Source organism: Thermobia domestica, chromosome 4 (genome assembly GCF_964235325.1).
Source record: "Thermobia domestica chromosome 4, izTheDome1.hap1.1, whole genome shotgun sequence".
Classification (NCBI taxonomy): domain Eukaryota; kingdom Metazoa; phylum Arthropoda; class Insecta; order Zygentoma; family Lepismatidae; genus Thermobia; species Thermobia domestica.
In genome coordinates, this window is record NC_137457.1 from 236,575,712 (window position 1) to 236,601,141 (window position 25,430).

The 25,430-nt window shown below is 37.1% G+C and overlaps 1 protein-coding gene across 1 annotated transcript in view; it reads left to right on the forward strand.

Annotated features, from left to right (window-relative positions):
• The window catches only part of LOC145683063 (uncharacterized), a 334,454-nt gene that overhangs the window by 281,737 nt on the left and 27,287 nt on the right, over window positions 1–25,430 (forward strand). The window contains exon 12 of the mRNA XM_081754422.1: window positions 4,743–4,962. Within this exon, the coding sequence (XP_081610548.1) occupies window positions 4,743–4,962 (220 nt within the window). The remainder of the gene's footprint in view (window positions 1–4,742; window positions 4,963–25,430) is intronic.

The following is a 25,430-nucleotide window of genomic DNA, read 5'->3' on the forward strand; positions in this document are numbered from 1 at the left end:
CATGATTTTACAAGTTTTAGACAACAAAATAGACAATGAATGTCATAGCTACACCAAAGAAGTTGAATCTGCTAATGATTGCCTTCAAATAAAGCATAAAGAATGATTTCTGTGGACAAATGGGGTATATCCAAAACCGTCCGAAGGCAATTTCCTGCCTCATGCAGAAACTCCAATTGGCATTCGCACTCTCCTATATAGAAAAGCATGCCTTAAAACACACAATAAGAGCGTTACCTCATGGTAAGTTAAGTTGTTAATAAAATTATAATTCTAATAATACTATAACAAATAATATATAAATATTAATAGTTGTAGCGTTGGTAAGAAGATAAAGTAACTGTTTGCCATGGGTTAGGTTTGAAACACAAACATATTTATAACTCTACTTTTGTACTTAATTAGGTAGTCCTAACGTATCGCAAGATCCTAACGTATCGCCCTCCGACTTTAGAAAATCGAAACAATGACTAGGTAATTCGTTTGTACTACATTTCTACCGTTTATACTGAAAATATTATCTTTTGTACCATTTTCCTTATAGGGTTACTTGAAAGTTCAACTGCGAGGGGCTATCTTGCTGCCAAGGTCGCCCCCCGTATCACAGCACAAAAATTTGAAATACACCATTCGAAAACAAATCGTTTGCACCGTTTGTACCGAAAAAAGTTATCCCCAGTTGACCTCTCAGATAACCCTACAAGGAAAATGTTACAAACGAAAATATTTTCAGTACAAACGATACAATCGAAAGACCTAGTCATTGTTTCAATTTTCTAAAATGAGCGAAAGCTATCTTGCCATACGTTCATATTTGGAAGTTAAGTGAAAATTATAATACACATTTATTATTCAGAGTTGAAAAGTAAGAACGCTAGAGCATCATGATCATCCAGATTTTGAGTCCTCTATGATAGTAATAACACAACTGAAACAACTGGGAAAAATATACCCAAAGATCTTTTGCGTTGAGTGGTATGTAATAATAAATGGAAAATTTTGAATGGAAAACAACAATTTCAATAAATTGACAGTTTGATGTTGTTTAAAAGACTTTATTTCTAAAACGTGCTTTTAGGCAACTCACACTGTAGCGTTCTTGGTTCCACACTGTGTAATAAATGTGGTATTGTAAATTTTCGTTTAACATTTAGATTTGAAACAAATGGTAACATGAGGTAGTGCCATTTAAAAGAACTATATGTTGGGTTGCCAACAATGTTAATTGGGTAGTGTAGCGGCGTATTTCAATGTTTATTTCAGATGTTGTATGTCACAAAATTTCTTAGAGATTATTCTAGTAGTTTAAACGTTACGTTGGCATTTCAAGGTAAATGATACACCCTCTGTATACATCAAATGGCAATATGTCAGGTTCCAAAACTACAGTACATATTAAACAGAAACTTGCAATCCCATACTTGTGATCAGTCTGACTTACAAAGGAAGCTGCAATATCACAAACATCGAATGTGGGCTTTTATAATTATAAGGGCACGAGTAAGACAGGCGTGGAAATGCACCTACAAAGGATCTTAGTATCGAATACTAGAATAATACCATGATGTGATTCAAGAAGATAGGGACAAAGTTACTAGGAACTGAAAATATCACTTTTCTTCTTAAGGCTTTATTTTGAAAAAAATCACCTAGATAAGTGCCTTATTCGGTAACATAAGTCGTTGTCACAGATCAAAATATTGTTTAGAGCAATATGATATCTCAAATTATTCCGGAGATATGGTAAGCACAGTTTAAAGTTTCCAACGTTGCTTAGTAAGTTCCGATAAACATCATATGTTAAGTAATAAAATACTATTATTATTGTTATTATTTTCATATCTCCGGAAATGTTTGATGTACCAGCTTCCTGTAAATCATATTGCGTATATTGTTGTTTATCTCTATTGAAAACCATCTAGGTGATTGCATGTGATTCTCATGAAAGCACATCTTCTAAATAGTCATTTGCTAAAAATTAAATTTCTAGTTCCTACCAAATTCATTCCTATTTAATTGAATTGCGTCATATCATGATGCTAGTATTCGCCACTAATGTATTTTGGATGTGCATTTTACGTCCGTTTCACTTGCGTCACATCTATTGTAGAAGCCGCCAGAGTTTGGTCGTTTTCTGATGTTTTTGTTACTGTTTCATCTTTAGTTTGTTCCAATGAATAACCAGTATCATATTGTAAGTTTTCACTTAACATGTCGACTTCAAGTATATTACATCATAACATAGTTCCATTTGAGAAAAATTACTTTATGTTGGCTTGGAAACGTCGTTAATCTGGTGGTATAACAAAGGATATTAAACAGTGTACCTCTTTAGATATCTACATCGTACAAAATCTCAGTTTCTCTAATGCATTAGTTTAAAAATTACACTGATTTATTAACACAAATTGCCAATCGTATATAGTATCAACTTATCATCATTGTACTTTGTGAACCGTGTTAGAAAAACAAAAAGACATTAGGAAAGGCTTTTATTTGTACAGTGGATAGACAAAAATCTAAAAACACTTCGCACAGGACACGTAAGTTTGGCGTGTCCTCACTGTACAACACGTGTTGAGGTTGCCGATCGTTTTTTTATTTTCAGTGTGTCATGTGGACCTTCCTCTTCCGTCAGCAGTAACCAGTTCACCTGTGAGTGTCGTGGTATAAAGTGGTGCGGTAAAATGGACGACCTGACAGACTTCCAAAGAGGCATGATCATTGGTGCCCGTTTGGTTGGACTTCAGTGGCAACAGTGGCGAACATTGTGGGGGTATCGAAAGACATTGTGTCCAATCTCACGAGGGCATACACAATTCATGGGCAAACGACGTCTGGAAAGCACAACAGTGGTCGAAAAACAATCCTGTCAGATTGGGACTGGAAGGCATTAAAACGGATTGTAGCAGCTTAAAAGAAGACCATTACAATGAAAATTACGTGTGAACTCAATTCCGGCCTACAGAACCCGGTTTCATCGAAAACAGTGCGATGGGAACTTCATAAAATTAAAATTCATAGCAGGGCAGTTATCGCCAAATCCCTGGCCACAGCAGTAAATGCAAAGGGGCATATCCAGTGGGAAAGGACCAAAAGGCGTGGACTCATGAGCAGTGGAAACACGTAAAGTGGTTCGATGAATCGAACTTTACCTTGGTTCCAACAATCGGTCGTGTTTACGTATGGAGAACACCGTCGCAGGCCTATTATACGAACTGTCTCCTCCCAACTGTAAAACATGAGGGTGGTTCTGTTACAGTATGGGCAGTGATATCGTGATTTTCTGCTGGTCCCATCAAACCCTGCATGGAATGATGAATGCTAAGGCGTATGAGGCCATTTTGGGGGACCAGGTTCTACCCATGGCAAAAATATTGTTCCCTGATGATTTCTACCAGATAATTTGGCACCCTGTCACTCTGCAAAAAAGGTTTAAGGAACGGTGAAATCACGGTTTAAGGAGCATGATCAGAAGCTATCACACTCCCCTGGGTCCCACAATCACCAGATCCGAACATCATTGAGCTATTGTGGTCTGAGTTAGAAAGGTGTGTTCGGTCTCATTACCCTCCACCACAAAATTCCCTTCACCACGATTCAGGAGCTGTATACATCCATTCCACGTTGGATTCAAGCTGTTTTGAACGCAAAACAAAGATCCACACCATACTAGGTATGATTTTAACACTTCTGCAAACGTTTTAGATATTTTCAATCCCCCTGTATATATATATAAAACTAACTAACTCTAACTAACTCTATGGCCTATGGAACCTGGAGGTTCAATGTCGCGTTCACAAAAGCTCTCCACTGACTTCTATCCTTAGCTAATTGGATCCAGTTTCTATTTTGTATTCCAATCTCTGCGAGATCCATCTTAATATCGTCCTCCCATCTGCGCCTTGGTATCCCTAATGGTCGTTTTCCGATTGGTCTTCCAGTCAAGAATTTGAAAGCGTTTCTACTTTCTTCCATTCTAGCTATATGACCCGCCCACCTAAGCATCCCAGATTTGACGACCCTAACAATGTTGGGTAAACCATATAAATTATGTAGTTCCTCGTTATGAAGTTTCCGCCATTCCCCATTCACGTTCCTCTTGGGTCCGAATATTCGTCTCAGGATCTTGTTCTCAAATACTTTCAGTCTATGTTCTTCCCTCAGAGTAAGTGACCATGTTTCGCAGCCATACAGAACAACAGGCATGGTTATTGTTTTGTATATTTTAAGCATATATATATATATATATATATATATATATATATATATATATATATATATATATATATATATATATATATATATATATATATATAAAATCCTGGATTTGAATTCAATTCTGTTTGCCAGTAGTAGTCGATGTTCACTTCCATCCTGATGCGGAATACAAGGACTCTTTTTCTTGCTTTTAGTTACCTTGAATTGTTACACGCACAAGTGTCCAGCGCTTCTTTCAGCCTTTTGCGGTCATCGACATTTTGTAGAGGCCTGTATCCTTAACGATAATGAATTAAATGAGAGGAATTTTTATTTTATTTTCAGATTTATTTTCTATTATAGATATATTAATTTCAGGTTGACGTATGTTCAGATCATTACGAGACTTCAGGTTTAAAAATATATGTGGCTAGCATGTTCTTTTGAACAATACTCTACATTGCGTATTTTCTAATTAAGTACTATTTTCCTTGGAACATTGATAGATAACAATCATTTTATTTATTTATTTTATTTTCCAGAAAAGCGAAGGAGGAGGAAGTAAATAAGGCTCAGGAGATTTATCAAGATGAGCAGAAAATTGAAAGTTTGCGATCTCAAAAGAAGAGATTACATGAGGACGTAGAGAAACGAACGGAAGTCCAAGCTCGCATTAACACTGCCAAAGGAAAATTACGGGTACTTGAGGCAGAGAGGTTTAGCGAAAAGAGCGAAAGAGCTAAGTTTATTGAGAAGAATAAGGTGATATCTTTTTCCTGAAATTCTGTCCCTTCCTTATCTTGCTTGTATGTTGTATTAGCACAATAGAAACAAATTAGCTGTATTTACTGCCTACTTCTCAGTTTGTTTGCTACTACTGTAAATGATTATGTCATTTTCACGGCGTTGTTGGGGTAATTTGTGCTCCCATCGTTTGTATAGGAAAATTATCTATAAAATGTCCTTTAGTGGATCTGTTACCCCACAGAAAAACTAGAAAGCTAATTTTCTTTGATTTGTTTCTTGTGTTCAGTTGCGTCTGGACAGAGGATAGAAATTTTGCCTCCAAAACACGTGCATTGTTCCGTTCCGATGGATATGAGCAAAATACTGGTATTTTCACCCCATTCTGTATACTTTAGTTCGTCTGTTTGGGGTTTGGGACGTTCGGGTGAAAAGACATTTTTTGTAAAGGATGTGTCGGTGTATGTAATGTATATTCAGGAATACTGCCGACGTATGTACGTAATGTGCGGGTATTACCTATACTCAACAGATGTTTTGAAACCGGTTAGCAGGAAAATACCGAACCGTTCTTTATCTAAACGAAAATGTAGATAGTAGAATAGATACATCATAAAAATCGCCGTGCGTGTAGAATAGATAGGTAAGGTGTACGTTTATCATGACCGTTGTAATTACACTCAACAATCATATTTAGAGAGTGTAGAGAAGATATGTGACAAGGCCATGAAGGGCTTCTGAGAGGAAGAAATGCTGCTCTACGAAACAATATGGTGACGTCATGAACTCTCTCAAGCAAGGAGGCATAGGTCAAGGCGCCAGTATAGGAGAGATAGGACTCGATCTCGACATAACGGTGTTACTTCCTTTTAGAATGCGGACTTCTTACTAATCTCCACTTTCAGGCAGTTGTACTATTCGTTAACCAACACCGGAGTTCCGACGATTCGTGTGACACTCGAACGTCTTGATCGACATTTGACTCTTCATTACAGACGCCTGGTGGTCCTCATCCAAAAATACAAGGAGAATTACAGGCAGGCCGATGATTACCAACAACGCTATAACATCGACCCGAGAGGAATTACAATAACCACAAAGAAATGACCAAATAACAAAAGCTAACCCAAAAGAGCCGTTAACCTTTGTTACTTGTATATTTAAGGCCTTGTCTATGTTTTCATCTGAAATCATTTTGCATATACAGTATCATTGTGAATTCCTTCGCGAAGTACTGCGAAAACTATTCGCCGTACACAATTAAACATTTATACAGATAGTAATTTATCTCAATACTACATGTTTGCTTTTATTTTTAAACTAGCTTTCATAGTTCATCAATATTACTTATTATAAATAAGCATGTCAGTATCAGTACTGGAGGCAACATGAATATACACACAGATGCAGGTATTGGCAAGGTGTACACTCGACCATAAATAGAGGAGAAGTGGGGTTTGGAAGGGGGAAGGGTATAGGAGAAGTACGACTTATTTGCTGTCAAAACTCAGACAGTCCTAGAGATATTTATAAATATCTTATGAAAAGGAGTGCGCTCTTTCTATTTTATTTTTCAATTGTTTTGATCCTGTTTTACTCCTTATTCTAATCAATTCAATCTACAGCATACATTGTTTGTATAAGATCAGATTGGCGTTTGTTTATCCTTTCATCGATTTGATTGATTTGAATAATTTTTTGGTACAAATTTAGGCTTTGAGTTTGGGAAGTTTCTTATATAATGTTTTTGTGAAGTTGATAAAGGAAGCCAGTCGACGTAGGAAACGTAAAACTTAAAGCATTTTCATCAAGAAAGGATCGATTAATTTGAACCATTTCTGGTACAAGTATATATAGCTTATATATAGTCAATTATCGGAGAGAAGTTGTTCAAAAGACATTCTTCTCCCTGTTGCGGTTGCGCTTAGTGTATGTTAGTTACAGTTAAAATATATCCGGCATGGTGTTATTTATGTGTTCATTGGAGAATGCGTTAATTTGTGGAAAAGAACAATTGAAACACATAAACACTTGAATAATGGATAAACTTGTAGATAAAATGAGCTAGATGTCGTTAAAGTTATTTCAGGTTTGTTGTGAACCGTAAGTCGCTGATTTCATGAAAATATAGTAGTAATCAATGGTATGGTCTTTCTTATTGAGGGAATACTAGATAGTTACAGAGTGGCTAAATTGAGTAGCCTCTCCAAGAACAAACTACGACAGAATTAAATTCTCAGAAAATTTGATACCTCCGGAACGTAGTAATCTAATGAAATGTAGCTATATAAATATTGTTTCTTTGGTAGTTGAAAGCTTAAACTAACTTAGTAGATGCTCTTAAATTTATATCAAAACTCACTTGTAGGTTGCTTACTAGCTTACGAATATTCATTCCCTGGTCCAATATAGTGTATTGGTAATTTCCAACTATTGATTATGTCATTCCTAGTTCCTTAACTGTACTTATATGCGTTTTAAAACTCTCGTGTAAATTAGAGATGACATAGCTAAAGTGTATATATATATATATATTTCTTTTCTATCATCAGAGACATTTCATTTATCAAAATAATTAGTAAAGGTAATTCAAATGTATCTGGATCTGGTTTCTTTGTTCCATTCACAGTAGAATCACATATTCCTATATTAACCCAGCATCATTAGCTAATATCAGGATTACTTGAATTAAAATTCAGCAGAATTGTTTAGAAAGCCAGAAAGAATGACGAGTGCAAACCGACGCGCAGACCATGTATTGCCCATTGAATGTGTATTGCCCATAAAACATGAAACTACATTACAATCTTTATGTAAGAAAAATATTAGTGGGATGAAAATCATTACTATTAACCTGAACTCTCTGCAGCTACAACCCTTCATAGGCTATAGTTTCAGAGACTTCAGGTTAACAGTAACGGATTTCATCCTAGTGATGTTTTTCTTACATAAAGTTTGTCATGTAGTTTAATGTTTTATTTGATGTTGAAATAATAAAGTTCGCATGCATTACGGGGATCCAACTTTACCATGTTAATCTGACACAAGCTAAACACTAAAATGCAATCTATTGTGATTGTAAGTCAATTAGTGTTACATAAAATCAATGTAGACATCAATTACAAAATTTATGAAAAAATTATTCCTCTCAAACTTAGTGTTTGTTGACTAAAAAATTACTAAGTAGATAATACGTGTGTCAAATAATATCAGAGCAAATACTGATATATTAAATATATACATATATAAGGCGGATACAATTCATTGATAGGTAATGGCGACTGCCTTGAAACAAATGCAGAGTATGAAAATTAAATTTGTCATATGTATAGTTTCGAGCGGAGAAGAAACAAACTTTTGAATCAAAGGTTTAAGAACAACTAAAGTTATTAATATCAACTTTGCCGAAGATTATTCACTTATATCATCATAAAAGAAATACGAAAGACGTTTTCAAACGAAGAAAAATAATATAAGACTTTGCAGGCGGAGGCAAGGGAACCTACCGTATCCTCCAGACGAAAGACGAATCATTTATAGCGTACTGATCGTAGTTCAGGAATCAAATCGCTCGACCGTAATCTGGATGTTCTTGGATCGAATCCATGTCGGACATTTTTTACTTTAGAATTTTGAAGGCGATTGATCAGCGATGACATACGTTTATTATATTCATATATTTAGATACTCGGATATTTCAAGTACTTGAACTATTAAATCGTTAGGAATAAAAATGGTAGTATAATAAACTAATAATAATAATAATTATCTCGTAGAAAATTATAAATTTATTATCGCTCAGTTAAAACCACTACAAGCAGAAACGTAACATTTGGAAAAAAAATTTAAAAAAATTGTTTAATATTGAATACGAGAAGAGGAATTTCTCATCTCGATTCTAAAGCAAAAGAAACTAAATCGGGATGAAAATTAACATTTAACATTCGAGACGGGACAAGACCAACTCAAATTATCGTCTCGCTTTGGAGATGAGAATCGAGACGAGGCGAAAAGTATCGTAAATATTTTTCGTCCTATCTAGATTCTCGAAATAGTGTATGTCCACTCTTTAGGTAACAATTGCTTCGTAGACTGAATCGTATACACTATTTCGTTACTTTGTATATCATACCTTACTGAATTATGGTCTGTGGATATATTTTAGTAGCAAAGCTTTTATAATTACATCTGCATGTTCTAGAAGTTAGTTTATTATAAGTCTTGCTTTCAATGATATACAGTTTGTTTTTATATCAGTTGTATTTCTTAAACTGTACAGTAGAATACTTTCTGCATGAAGCTTAAGTGGAACGCATTCGTTTAAAATAAGAGTAGTTGCAGAGGTGTTACTTGAAGGTACGGAACCCCTTTCTCGAAATCCCCACTTTTGAGTAAGATTTACCAAATTTTAGGGCAACTTTAAAAATGTTTATCTCATTATTATTATTATTATTATTATTATTATTATTATTATTATTATTATTATTATTATTATTATTATTATTATTATTATTATTATTACTGAAGTGTATTATTATCACCGTGTTCCACCTAGCCCCCACCTGGTGGGCATTGTGTTGGACAAACTTCGTGTGTGTAGGTTTTCTCCGGCTTCCGCTTCCTCCCACTATCTTTATTCAAATATTTCTTTCATTCTCATCATCGATGTCTTCTGTATCTTAATCGGCATAACCATTACTTTAAAAAAAACTGTTTTATTGCTCTTGTAAGTTCAGTAGCCCTACTTTCTACATGAACTTTGCCTTGGAACTTTCTTTTTAACATTTAGTTAGTTGTAGAGATGTATGCAGAGGATATATCCTGATGGTGCGTACACTTCTCTCCAATCCCTACTATTTTGTAACTTTTGCCTAACGGTAGGAGCGATTTTACAGACATTAATACAGTCTCTTCTCATACGGAATTTGTCTTCTGTATTATTCTTATTATTACTGAATATTTGAAACCTCAATATTACGTCTTATTCCAATGCAAATAATCATACTGAAATTAATGAAAATGAAAAGAAATTTTTTGGACCCTCTATAAAGATGAATTGCCTTATAAGAGGTACTTTGGAAGGAAGAGAGGGGCGAAAAGAAGGTGTCAACTTCTAAACAATATGAACATCGAACCTTCAGAAACCTTAACGCAAACTAACAAGACAGGGTATCTCGGAGTAACACACCGATTTTGATACGATTGCACAGACATAGAGAAACTCAAAAAAGGAAACCTATTTTTTCTATCGGTGAACAAGTACATTAAAATGGTCAAGTGGGAGCATACAAATGGGGTCTATATGAGATTATGTGGAATATAGCGAGAACAAGAATAGATATAGGAAAACGTTAAATGTACGAAATACTACTCATAGTCCACACAAGACAGTGAGGCAAAACACCCATATGAGAAAAGCAGAACATCCGGAAATGGTCCATTCACGTTTATGACATTCTCACAATGTGCTATGGAAATAAGTGAAGAGGGTCTGAAGAGGGTGGCAAGGAGCGGGAAGAAAGAAGAAACGAAAACTAGTATAGGAAAATTAGTTCGAAGTGCGGAAAAATAGTATAACAAGCTGAAAATGGGTGGATGTGTTCTTTGGATACCCTTGATTAACATACTCAAAATCCCAAAAAATCCCACCTAGCAACATGCCGCCATCTTGGAAAATGGCCGCCATTGAAATGTTTTTTACTTAGGTTCCTTTTGAAGGCACATCAACATCGGACACAAGAGAGATATTGATGTGCGGTTTGCGCGAGGTTATCGCAGACACTCCAGACTATTCACTGAAAACAACATTTAAACCTTTAATTGGAAATCTATGTAAACAAAGTATATAAAAATTACAACTGCGAAATTTTTTCGATATATATTTTCAATACAACTCGATTTTCGCTCTTTTCCGTCCGTGTTATCAAAAAAAGTAATGAAGCAAATGTTGTAGAGCACACAAAAACACACAAGAATATATCCTAGTTTTGTCCAAAAACTCAAGTCTGAATGGTTTAATAGAGCGCGAAGTAAACGCGGCACCATGTGTAGTGCAGTATTTTTTTTCTCTGGTTGTTATGTACCTTTTTCATTTATATGAAAAGCAATCAAAATATTTGCACTTGAAAGTTCAAAACTATATCTTCACAAATTATAAGTTCGTTAGTTTCTTACGTACGAGAAAACCAAGTATGTGAGTATATTTATTTTCCGAAATATGGAAAAGAAAATTTGATAAGCTAGGTTCTTTAGTGCATACCTGCAACGCGTAAATTTGGCGACAGCGTTAACACATGTTAGCGTTGTTGTAACTACAACGGTTCGAAGTTTTTGTTTGTAACTCTGTCTTTATATGCAGTTTCGACAGCGTTAAAAAAGCTTGACTAGTGAACAGTGTTTGGTGGGATCAGTGATTTTGGCTTGAAAATGAGTACCAAACTGTGCTAATTTTCGTGTTGGATAGGGTTTACAATGGATATGTTGGAGAGTGTTGTATGTGTGATATGCAAAGACCCGATATCCGAAAATGAGGCTGTGGTCGTGACTATGCGGTTAGAAACTATTCGCTCCATAAGCTTAATTCGAGGAGATGACTTGCATAAGAGTTTAGTGGACAAAGAAAAAGTGACAGTAGGCCAAGATCATTCGTGTCACCAATTCAATTGGGTGTATCAGTTTATTTGCATAGAAGGTTTCGGTGCCGCTCAATTATCGACCTTTTCCATGCCATGGGATTGTGTTCATCTTACAGTGAAGCGATTAAGTATGAATCTTCAGTAACGGAACATGCCCCGACATTAATAGACGACAGAGCTTTCGTTCAGTATGTGTTCGATAACATAGATCACAACGTTAGCAGTGTTGACGGATATGGTAATTTTCATGTAATGGGTGGAATCGTCTGTGCAACGCCAGCTTCTTTCGTGAAAGTTGAAAATGAGGTTCTTCGTCCAGCGTCATTGCCTTCTTCCAGCAATATCGGGAGGTTTGGTTACACAAAGATCAGGACGTATAACAAGCACTACAAAAGTGGACTCAAACATTTTTCTATGGAGGATGTTAGATACTTAACATTAAGCCACAGAATGCTGAATTCGCTAGAAATATCGACTTGTTATGGATGTCTGGACCAAGTTGTAAAGTGTCAAATTTTGTAGGATGGAGCGGATTCATGGAAACAATAATGCAATCCGAGGAGTGTGTGGAAATATCTGATGTACTACCACTTCCAATAGTGAACCTCGAACCCAGTAACATGTCGACTACATACCTCTATTTGGAGTTTGCATTGGAGCAGTGCAAGAAACAAAATCAGTCATCATGTATCGTAACATTTGACCAGCCACTTTACGTTAAAGCTATGGACATCGTTTTAGCATCAAATATTGACAGCCCGCTCTCAAAAGTGATTGTACGTCTTGGAGGATTCCATTTGTTAATGTCGTTCATGGGTGCCGTTGGAAAAATTATGGAAGGCAGTGGCTTACAAGAGCTTTGGCAGCAACTATTTGCGAAAAACTCTGTAGTACATATGTTGACAGGACATTCTTACTCTAGAGCACTACGAGCTCACTTCTTAACTCAAAATGCTCTCTACTTATTGCTTGTGACCAAAATCATTAACGATGAAGTGCTGTGTGAAGAAAGACTGAAAGAAATTAAAGAAGATTATGAACTTTTTTTCCAGGGGAAGAAGAAAGTAGATGATGTTCTACGCACCGATGCAGTGAGAAAGCTTATTTCATCGATTAAAACAGCTTTAGAAGTAGAAGCTCTAAAATCATCTAAGAAGTAGAAGTTTAAAAGCAGGACAGGCAAACTATGGGTCCAGTACTTTGAGCAGGTAGAAATCATTCGTAATTTTGTTAGAGCAGAACGCACATGGGATTGGGCACTGCACTTATTCAGCGTACAAAAAGTGCTTCCCTATTTGCATACCGGTGGCCATATTAATTATGCGAAATCTGCTCACATGTATTTGCAGTAGATGATAAAGCTGAAATCATATTTGTTATCTTCCGACTATGAAGAATTCGTGAAGAAGGATTTTTCACTGTACGACGGAAATCGAAATTCTGGAGCGGAGTTTGGTCAGACTTGACCATTGAGCAGATTTTGATGAAGAATATAAAGAGGACCAGAGGTTTAACTCGTGGTCGTGATATATCCGACTCTGTTCTCGCACGTTGGATACATTCTATGCCGGTATCAATGAAGGTACTGGATGCTTTGGAAGATTTCGCAGATGTAGCTATCGCAATATCACAACAGCATGTAGAACTTGGACAAGCCTGCCAAAAAAAAAAAAAAAAGACTTAAGGCACATAGAAATATTCGTAATGTGGTTACGAACGCATTCTACTTTTGAGAAACCTCCCGATCTTCTAGTTTCTTTGCACAGTGGTGTTATAGCAGATAAAACAATGAACAGTGACTCAGCTTAAGAGCAGGAAATTAAGACCTTAAAGAAGCTTGATGGGAAATCTTTTGCGGACATCAAGCTTCAACGGAAGGACAAGGTAGTCACTCTTGCAGCAATGCCGAATGCCATGGTTGTTCGGGGTGAATTGATTCCTGTGAATCCTAACCAGCTGTTCCATCGAATGGCATGCGTTCTTCGAAATGAAAAGGAACTGGAAGGTTCTATGAACTACGAACTGGCATCGATGCCACCAGCACTCTTCGACGCAAGTATGCTTAGTAAAGGCACAAAGTCAATTTTAAGAGGTGTTATGGAGAAAATATGCTCCCCATCTGAAACCTTTCCTGAAACTTCAAGCTTTGTTCTAGACGGAGATTTACTGCATCGAGTTCACTGGCCAAGACCAAAACTTTCAGTGATGTACGTCAGAACTATGTTTCATTCATCAAAGCAAATTATAAAGGACAGGTTATGATAGTTTTTGATGGTTATACGGAATGTACAACAAAAGCCACAGAGCGCATGCGACGAAGATCACAACTTTCGTCTTCAGAAGTGCTGGTAGAGCTGCAAACTGAAGCAAGTACTTCACAGCATCAATTTTTATGAAATGAGGCGAACAAGGCAAGCTTCATAGCGCTTCTAGGATCACAATTAAAAGAAAATGGAATTACTGTGATCAACGCTTCGGGTGATGCTTACCGTCTCATAGTAGTTACTGCTATCGAACTTTGCAAAAGTGAGGAAAACCCTGTCATTGTGGGCACAGACACCGACTTGCTAGTACTTCTTACGGCACTTGCAACAACAAATAATAACATTCGGTTGCTTATACCGGGCTCGAAGTCGCACCCCCCAATTTTTTTCGAATCTACGAAATTGCAGCTGGCTCTGGGTGACATGTATAATCATATGTTTTTCCTTCACGAAATATCTGGCTGTGACACCACATCGGCACCTTTCAAAAGAGGAAAAATACTCGCCTTTAAGACACTGGAAGCATCTCCAAACCTTCGCAAGAAAGGGGACATTTTTAATAAGGAGAATGCAGCAGTTGATGAGATCGTGACGGCTGGTGAAGAATTTCTTGTCGCTATGTACGGTGGAAAAATTTCCGATGGGCTTAACAAAACTCGATATAAGTGCTACGTCATGACTGTTGCTAAACAGAAAATAGGTGCAACATTCGATTTAGCAACCCCTTCCTCCAACATCAGCAGCAGCGAAGCAACATTGCTTAAGAGTGTGTCATCAGGTTCAAGAATGGCGTGGTGTGTCTCTTTTTCCAGTCGAATGGGGCTGGAAGAAAAACAGTAATGGTGAGTAAATACCTGTACCTAGCACTCAACCTCCAGCTCCAAATATGCTGATGAACCTTGTAAGCTGCAATTGCCACGTAGGGTGTGAAAAATATTGTGGTTGTCGGAAAGATGGACTTCGTTGCTCACCATTTTGCAGCAACTGTGCAATTGACGGACATACAAATCAAGAGGATACTGAAGATTCAATGATCTATGAAGAAGAACATGAAGACCTGACCGATAACGAAATGCCGAACCTGATATCAACCGCAAGCAAGCGACGTGGATGCTCTAAATCCGTAGGTTCCTTCAAAAGAAAATCTCGAATAAAATATTTGGAAGTATTGCCCATCTGGAAGTTGTTTTGTTACATTCTTGTGCAGCAACTAACTAAGGCTAAGCAAGTGACACTGCGTTTACTGCGCGCTCTATTAAACCATTCAGACTTGAGTTTTTGGACAAAACTAGGATATATTCTTGTGTATTTTTGTGTGCTCTACAACATTTGCTTCATTACTTTTTGTGATAACACGGACGGAAAAGAGCGAAAATCGAGTTGTATTGAAAATATGTATCGAAAAATTTTCGCAGTTGTAATTTTTATATACTTTGTTTACATAGATTTCCAATTAAAGATTTAAATGTTGTTTTCAGTGAATAGTCTGAAGTGTCTGTGATAACCTCGCGCAAACCGCACCATCAATATCTTGTGTCCGATGTTATGGCCTTCAAAAGAACCTAAGTAAAAAAATGCAATGGCGGCCATTTTCCAAGATGGCGGCATGTTGCCCAGATGGGATTTTTTGGGATTTTGAGTATGTTAATCAAGGGTATCCAAAGAACACATCCACCACCAATTTTCAGCTTGTTATACTATTTTTCCGCACTTTGCCCAATTTGGGCCTAATTTCCCTATTTGCTTTGTGTGCATACGTTGCCCGTACGCGAAACATACACAGATTCATCTGAATGCGCGAAGATGATAGAACACGCAGGAAGAATGCAAATGCCGTTCGTATAGACAGCCAGCGACATAGTACTGTGCAGTGGGTTGCATATATCACGTAAGCGCAAAAGCGGTGTTTTACACCAAGGTACCCTGCCTTGCAAGTAGGATTTGTCTTCATCATGATAGGTAGTAACGCCCTTTCCTTGGTTAAAAGATTTTGGATTATGTATGCGTTATGTTGATATTTTAACAAAATATACATACAAGTATAAAAAGAATAGTTCCTATTTACAAACTTTGTTTTGAACGGATATATGGAACGTGTTGGATATGGCGATCGAAAATATTATTGCTAGTAAGAGTGGAAGAACTTAGTAACAATACCACAATGAAACAATAACGTTTCAGACACATTTATGACATACTAGGCCCTAAGGATGACCCTTTTGTATTCATGAATTGTTTGCTAAACTCGCTAAGTTTTCAGACAGTACGAATCGAGATTGTAGACTGTGACGTCATGTTGTTAATATTTCACCAACGAAGGAAGTCGTTTCAACTCTAACTTGCAAGAATGAGAGAAATTGACTATTTTTCATGTTATTATGCATAAAAAATATCAACCTTGTAAATGATTTAAAAATTCTTAATTTCCTCGGAAACAATCGAACTGCGGAAACCTAAACTACGAAATGAATGCTCAATCCACTACACTAAGACTGCTCTGTTAAGTATGTGAAGAAACCCTCGTGTACGTAGCAACATGAAGAAGTAAGTAGTCTTAAGAGGAATTTGAAACCTTAACTGGAACCTTGTGCCTTAAAGCACTTTTTTCTGATTACCGAAAGTATCTCCGTAACTTGTCTTTCTTTTACTGGGTATTCTCGTTGTACAGTTACTTCCAGTAGCATTGAAGGACACGGACACGAACACAGAAACATCGAAGACCTTTACTTCTTCAAAGGCTCTCTCGTTGAGAATCGACACCGAGACCCCGCTCGCTGAACTCTCTGTTTGCTGGGGTTCCTGGTTCTTTCCCAAGGCAAGAAAGTTTGAGATGGACACCACCACTGTGCTCGTGGGTTTACTCAGGATACCCCCGTAAATGTCTCTGAACCGTTTTTTCATGCTTTCGGCACGTTATAACTGCGTAAGGAAGCATCTTGCACCCAGTTTGTTCTATACTTTTTCTTATATTGGTGTCAGGAATTACCTCCCAAACGTTGTCGGTGTTGGTTTGGACCTATCTATCTATTTTTCATCTCTCTCTCTCTCTCGATATATATACAGGGTGACCGCGTGACTATGTTACAAAATTTAAGGTATGATTCCTGACACGGAACCAAGAAAAAAAGTTCAAATAAACTTTTGTCCAGCGTACATAATTTCGGAGCTACAAGGTGCCGAAAGCGTGGGAAAATGACATTCAAAGCTCTATAGCTCGACTATGGTGAATGATAGAGCTAATGCGGCATGGTCACGTCAAAGACACCGAAGCTGCTGTATTCAAAAATGCTTAGGTCGAGATCGTGCAATTCGTACACAAGGGATTCCCCAAAGGAGCGTAGGGATTCCCGGATATTCTGTCAAGAAAGATGGGTCGAAAAGGATACGGATGAATAGCTGTCCCAACTGCTAGCAATAACGCGTCTGTACTAAGTCGATATCTCGCACAAACACAAAATGGCGAACAGTTTTATACGTGCCATGTGTGGTTGCATAACGCGCACTAAATAAGAGTGGGAAACATGAAAGAAAAATGTGAATAAATTGGTACAAATGGTAAATACGTGATATTACGGTGTCCTATTATTGAACAGACGCTTTTAATAAAAGGTAATAGTCATGAAACTTACTAAAATGTTGTAAAAGGATCACACTATGAAAGTCTTTCTTCCATGTATTGTTGTCATTGAAAACAAATAAACAAAACTGAGCGAAACAACCATAATGCAAAAGAGGTGGTTTCCTAAAAACAAAAGTCACAAGAATGGAAATAATGTCTTCAATCAACATTTTACAGCAAGATTGAATGCAGCCAAGAACATCATCAATTACCTGTAAACGAGACAAATCTCCCAATTATCCTACAATAGGTGATGGACATGGCGTCCCTCTACTTCAACGCAGGCGTTACAGCGTCGCAGTAAGTTCTGACGCATCCGCTGTAATAACCCAGGAGCTGTTCTTATAGTATCACAGGCAGCGAGTATTCGTGCTAATAGTTCTTCTGCGTTGTCTATAGGCGTTTCATAGACAAGTGTTTTGACATGACCCCACAAGAAAAAATCAAGTGGAGTCAAATCTGGGGAACGTGCAGGCCAATAAAAGGACCGCCTCTTCCAATCCATCTGTCACGAAACGTTTGATTCAAATACTCTCGAGCACTAGCTGAAAAGTGGGCTGGGGCGCCATCATGTTGAAACCACATCCGTTGACGAACACCGAGAGGGACATCCTCTAATAACTCTGGAAGTATGTCTTGTAGGAATCTCGTATACACTGGTGCAGTTAATCGTGGTGGTAGTAAATATGGACCTATTATCTGATCACTGATAATACCCGCCCACATATTTATGGCGAATCGGTCTTGGTGACCCCTTTCCACAATTGCATAAGGATTTTCGTCTGACCATACATGACTAATGTGACTATTAAATATCCCGTCTTTCGTAAAACAAGCTTCGTCGGTGAAAAGCACGTAGGAAGCAAACTGCGGATCAATTACAGAGCGTTGTAGAAACCACTCACAAAACTGAACGCGAGGTTGAAAGTCAGTTGGACGTAAGGCCTGAGCCCCCTGCGGATGATAGGGGTGTAACTGTTGCTCGTGTACTACTTTCCAAACAGTATCTTCTGCTACTCCCATTTCACGTGCTACTTTCCGGGTACTTACTGTTGGGTCTTGGGCGAAACGATCAAGCACTTGTTCTTCAAAGTCCGGAGTCCTTGTTGTTCTTCGTCTTCCTTGGTCGTAGTATTGAAGTTGTAAATTCCCCGTGTCTCGTAAGCGTTGAAAAAGTCTGGTAAACATAGTATGGGCTGGATGTCTTCTTTGTGGATACTTCAGTCGATATAACCTATCAGCTTCTCGACTGTTGCCATTTGCTTGACCGTATACAAATATCATGTCCGCAAGTTCTGCTATCGAATACTCCATTTGATCTCACATTCGAACAAGCAAAGCACAAACTCGTAAGCAAGCAAAGAAACTCGTACGCTACGAACAAACCACATGAAGAATGACCTTCCACCTTCCACAACGCCCTCTAGTAGGGTTGTCTTATACTTTCCTTACCTTCGATTGTTTTCTACGACAGAAGGAAGAACAAAAGCTTGTGATCGAACCTGAAAACTGTGGCGTACTTCAGGTGATAACACCGTCTGTGAAAACAAAATATCTTCTAAACGATAACAATATGACGACATGTTAAGCATTCTGGACAAAATCTCGGAATCAGTCCTGCAAAACATCGGAAGCAGCGACTAAAACAAACGTCCTGATAAATTGTTATTCCTTGTTCTTTTTCAATGTTCGGGTAACGCACATTACGGCTAATGATAAGAAACGGATATTTTACTGTTGTTCTCTGGCAGTGGTCACATTAACATGGGATGGCGGAACAATCCCCCTCTCGTAAAAAGTATCCTCGGCTCGTATCATCAAATAAAATAAGATTTCTGCCTGGAAGAAAGCACCCATATCCCCCGGTTTTTCCCCTTAGTTTTACTTGCTTTCAATGACAAAACTACATGGAAGAAAACAATGTTAGTGTGATGTTTGTATAACATTTTAGTACTTTTCATGATTATTCCCTTTATTAAACGCGTCTATACGTACAATGAACAGGACAGTGTACTATCATGTATTTACCATTTGTACCAATTTATTCACATTTTCCTTTTTATTTTCCCACTATTATTTAGTGCGCGTTATGCAACCACACATGGCACGTATAAAACTGTTCGCCATTTTGTGTTTGTGCGAGATATCGACTTAGTACAGACGCATTATTGCTAGCAGTTGGGACAGCTATTCATCCGTATCCTTTTCGACCCATCTTTCTTGACAGATTATCCGGGAATCCCTACGCTCCTTTGGGGAATCGCTTGTGCATGAATTGCACGATCTCGACCTAAGCATTTTTGAATACAGCAGCTTCGGTGTCTTTGACGTGACCATGCCGCATTAGCTCTATCATTCACCATAGTCGAGCTATAGAGCTTTGAATGTCATTTTCCCACGCTTTCGGCACCTTGTAGCTCCGAAATTATGTACGCTGGACAAAAGTTTATTTGAACTTTTTTTCTTGTTTCCGTGTCAGGAATCATACCTTAAATTGTGTAATATAGTCACGCGGTCACCCTGTATATATATATATATATATAAATATAATATATAATATGGGCGGAAAGAAAGGACTATAGTGGTTATATCTCAAATTTAAATTACATAATTGCTGTTTATTTCACGAGGTAATAGTACCATCGACTACAATCTATTTACTAGACGTGCTCCAACAACCGGTTACCTAGTTTGTGTTCGGTTTAAGGTTGACAGATTCCGTGCATTTACATCAGAAAACGAACCATAATTTGGTTCATTTTGTTTTGAAAACAGACACTATATAAGCACTTTTCATAATATCGGTACACATTATAGAAACATTCCAAACGATATGTAATTGTTTCGTTTCAGGTTGGGATATTATGAGTCTGCTCTTTTACTCTTGAATGGAATTACGATTCCCCATGTTTTTTCTATATATTTTTTTGTGAAAACACGTTAATGAGCAATAAAAAATACAACTGTTTTTCGGTTCAGGTTAATTTGAGTCAACAGTTTGAAAACTAAATCTTTACGTTTAATGTCGCACGATTAAGCCCGTTAGGTAGAGGAAGACTATGATTAAAGCAAGTGAATTGTAATTGACGAGTTGGTGGAATGGGAAAGTAGTAGTGTCCCTAGAAAATCTACGAGCACGATGTTGTCCGTCTCAAGCTTACTTGCTTGAGAACGGACCAGGTACCCCAACCATGAGATAGTTCAGTAGGCGGGGTCTCAGTTAGGGTTCTGGGTGGAGAGCATTTGAAATATTACATGTCCTCTATGTGTCTGTGTTCGTTTCCCTGTCGTTCAATGTTATTGGAATTAACTGTGAAACGAGATAACCGAGTAAAATACAGATGTTTCGGAAATACTTTAGGTGAATCAGAAAGGAGTGGTCTCAGGCACAAGGTTTCAGTTAAGGATTCGAACTAGTTTTAAAACCACTTTCTCCTAAAAGTTCTTGCGTGTTTTCGTGTCTTTTTTAAAATTTAAATTTGATTGTCTGGACTGTAGTATTTTATCATGACCGGAATCGGTGTCTCATCGTTAATAAAATATTGGAATCGCAAGCGTGTGCACTTTGCTACATAGAAGAGTGTTTCTTGACTTTCCTTAACAGAGCAGTCTTAGTGTAGTAACTTGAGCATTCGTTTCTTAACTTAGCGATCCGCGCTTGGATTCCCTCTGAGTAAATTAAGAAAATTTTTATGATGACAATGTTGATATTTTTGATGTATAATAACATGAAGAATAGTCGATTTCTTTTCTTCCTACAAGTTAGAATTGAAACGACTTTCTTCATAGGTGAAATAATAACATCATGACATCACAGTCTACAATCTCGATTCGTACTGTCTGAAAACTTAGCGTGTTTAGCAAACAATTCATGAACACATAAGGGTCATTCTTAGAGCCTAGTATCAGACATAAATGTGTCTGAAACGGTATTGTTTCATTGTGGAATTATTACTAAGTTCTTCCACTCTTACTAGCGATAATATTTTCGATCGCCATATCCAACACGTTCCATATATCCTTTCAAAATAAAATTTTTAAATAGTAACTATTTTCTTTATATTCGTATGTATATTTTGTTAAAATGTCAATACAACGCATACATAATCCAAAGTTTTTACGCAAAGAAATGGTGTTACTACCTGTCGTAATAAAGTCAATTCTACATGGTTTCTTTTCTGTTAGGGCATCCGAAGGGTCGTTTTTAATATTCTCCAGGAGCTGACGCCTTCTTTCACCCCTCTTCTCCTTCCAAAGTATCAACTATAGGCCAATTCTTCCTTATAGAGTCCAAAAATTTCATTTTCATTTTCCTTAACTTCAGTATGCTTATCTGCATTGGAATAAGACGTAATATTGAGGAATCAAATATTCAGTAATAATAAGAATAATACAGAAGACACATTTCGTATGAGGACAAATTTTACTAAATCTCTAAAATCACCCCTAGCGTTAGGCAAAACTTACAAAATTTTCGGAATTGGAGAGAATTGTAAACATCATCAGGATATATCCTCTGCGTATGTCCCTACAAATAGCTAAATATTAAACAAGAGCCCTAAAAATGTGTTTTTAAGTAATGGTTATGCCAGCTTAGATACAGAAGACATCGATGATGAGAATGAAAGAAATATTTGAATAAAGATAGTGGGAGGAAGCGAAACCCGGAGAAAACCTATACAAACGAAATTTGTCCAACACAATGTCCACTAGGTGGGGGCTAGGTGGAACGCGGTGATAATAATACACCTCAGTAATAATAATAATAATAATAATAATAATAATAATAATAATAATAATAATAATAATGAAATTAAAATTTTTAAAGTTGCCCTAAAATTAGGAGAACTTACTTAAAGTAAGGATTTCTTGGAAGGGGTTCCGTACCTTCAAGACACACCTCTGCAACTATTATTTTAAACGAAAGCTTACCACTTAAGCTTCATGCAGAAAGTATTCTACTGTACAGTTTAAGGAAAACAACTGAAATAAAAATAACTGAATATCATTGAATAGTAATACATATAATAAACTAACTTGTAGAATATACAGATATAATTATAAAAGCTTTGCTACTAAAATATATACACAGATCATAATTCAGTGAGCTCTGAAAATCAAAGTAACAAAATAGCGTATAAGATTCAGTCTTCAAAGCAATTGTTACCTAAAGAGTTGATATACACTATTTCGCAAAAATGAAAATGAAATGAAATCTTTGAGTTTTACGTCATACTTTTATGCCCGTTATTCTAAAGGAGGTGGTGATTATGTGAAATAATTGAAATGGTGGTATGAAGAAACTGGGAAGAAACGGAGTACCCCGAGGACGGTACTTGCCCACCACAAAGTGCACACGCTTTGAGTTAGAATCGAACCAGGAGCCTCACGCACGGGAGGTTAACTCTACCACTGAAGCACCGCGCCCCCTACACTATTTCGAGAATCGAGATAAGGCGAAAAATGTTTACGATCTTTTTCGTCTCGTCTCGATTCTCATCTCCAAAGCGAAGCGATAATTTGAGTTAACCTTGTCCCGTTTCGAATGTATAATGTTAATTCTCATCCAGATTTTGTTTGTTTTGTTTTAGAATCGAGAGGAGAAATTCCTCTTCTCGTTTTCAACATTAAGCAAAACGGAAATATTTTTGCCAAATGTCACGTTTGTGCTTGTAATGACACCTGAGCGATAATAAGTTTCTAATAATTAGTCTTCTGCTCGATAATTATTATTATTATTATTAGTTCTTTTTATTACTATTATTATTCCTCACGAATTGATAGTTCAAGTATTGAAACATCCGAGTAATCAAATATCTGAATATAATAAAATATTTGTCATCGTCGATCAATGTCCATCAAAATTCCTGAATTAAAAGAAATATACGCCATAATATGTGCCCGACGTGGATTCGATCCAAGAACGTCCAGATTACTGGTCGAGCGCCTTGACCACTGAACCACGATCACTACGGAGTAAATGATTCGTCCTTTGTCTGTTTACGTTATATTTTCTTGCCCCCGCTTGCAATGTTGTATGTTACTTTCTTCGTTTCAAAACGTCTTTCGTGTTTTTTAATGATGTTATAAGTGAATAATGTTCGGCAAAGTTTATGTTAATAACTTGAGTTGTTGTTAAACCTTTGGTTCACAAGTTTGTTGTCCACACGCAATTACAGATATGATTTAGTTCTCATACTTTGCATTTGTTTCAAATCAGTTGCCATTGCCAGATCAACGACTTGTTTCCGCCACGATACAAGATATAACGATGAAATGGTGACTGGATGAAACTACATTAAGAAAGAATAAACAACTCGAACCCTTGGCGGTTCAGAACTTCCTTGAGCGGGATGCACAAATCTGTGAATAAGGTTACATTTCTTATTTATTTACATATAGTAAGGAGAAATAACGCCTTTGGCATTGCCACTCTCAAGATCAATGAAGTGTATAAATAACCAAGATTTTGACGTTGCTTCCGTCCATATCAATGAAATAAATAAGAGTAATGCCTTTGCCGTTGCCCTTTGTCAATATGAGTGTAATAAATAAATATTAGGAACGATTTTGGTTTTCCCCTGTCAGTTCACGGACCCTTCTCCATTCTTGCCCAAACTCTTGCTTTAAATATAATCGGATATGTCACCAATGCGCTTCACAATTCAAAAAAGTATGGATTCTGCACTAATATCTGTCAGATTTTATCTTATTTTTCTCGATTTTAATATTCCTATTACGATGGGAACTATATTTGGACCTGAACAGTGTCGATGGTATTAAGTTTCTTCTCAGTGACAGATAATTATGAATTTAACAGTAATATCTGGTGTGCCTGGAATTTCTCACATTTTATTTATAAATTTTGATACCACCATATTTTAGCCATTGCCGAAATTCGAAAACAGGGCTTCGTACGTAATTTGATCTGGTGAACACATTTTTTGCACAAACTTTTGTGGCTCTAAGTCATTACTTTTTATGCGAAAAAGTGATGACAAGCGGACATATTTTACTCAGTATTGATTATTACTAAAGATGTTTTTAAATCTTTCCACATCAGATCAAAGTATGGTAAAATTTTGTTCAATTGAATAGAATTTAATGGTGCCCCAAGCGAGCTCAGAGTCTCCTTGCATGTGAGTCAAAGAGTAAGTGAATCTTTGACTATAAAATTATGTCAGGGAAATATCCTGAAAGACACAAAATTAGATTGAACTACTTGTTTTGTGCCCACTGAATATCTCGATATTTGGGTTCACACAGGACGAGCCAAAATAAACTGAACCGGATGTGAGCGATCAGAAACCAAAAACGCTAATGTATTCTATCTAGCCATTTCGTATTACAAGTGGCGAGCTGTGAACTAAGCACATTAGTTTTAAACGAAGAGATGGGAAAGCAAGGGAGATAAGCACAACTTGCAGCTGCAAAGGAAAATAGTCGAGATGAAGCCACTCGCGAGTGTAGACACAGAAATCCTGCTGGAGGAGGGGGCAGGAAATTCTCATATAAGAATATTACTCACAAAACAGCACTGAAGTATAAGAAAACTTCCGTACTAAATTCAACTGTGATCGACCCGCCAAATTATCCCTACATGAAATCGTAAAGAAGTTTGAGCGAAGAGGATTCGTCCTTCAAAACATCACGAAACTCACGTTGTAAAGTGGTGGAGGTGCAGAAGGATGATATTCGTCAGTGGATGTTGCAGTACCTCTTAAGTTTACAAGGCGCAGTAGACGGGAGTGTCGCGAAGAACATACCGGTGCATCTTGCTTAAAGGACATTGACTTGAAGCCCTTCAAGACCATGACTCAAGAGAAGTTGAAGTTTCCAGCCCATGCTAGAAGTGTATAATATTGCACATGACTACCTACTACTGCGGCAAAGCGGAGGTGATTTTCTCGATCCGAACCTCTGCTTCATGTTGGACGAATCGTAGTTCTCACCCAGAAGTTTCGTTAA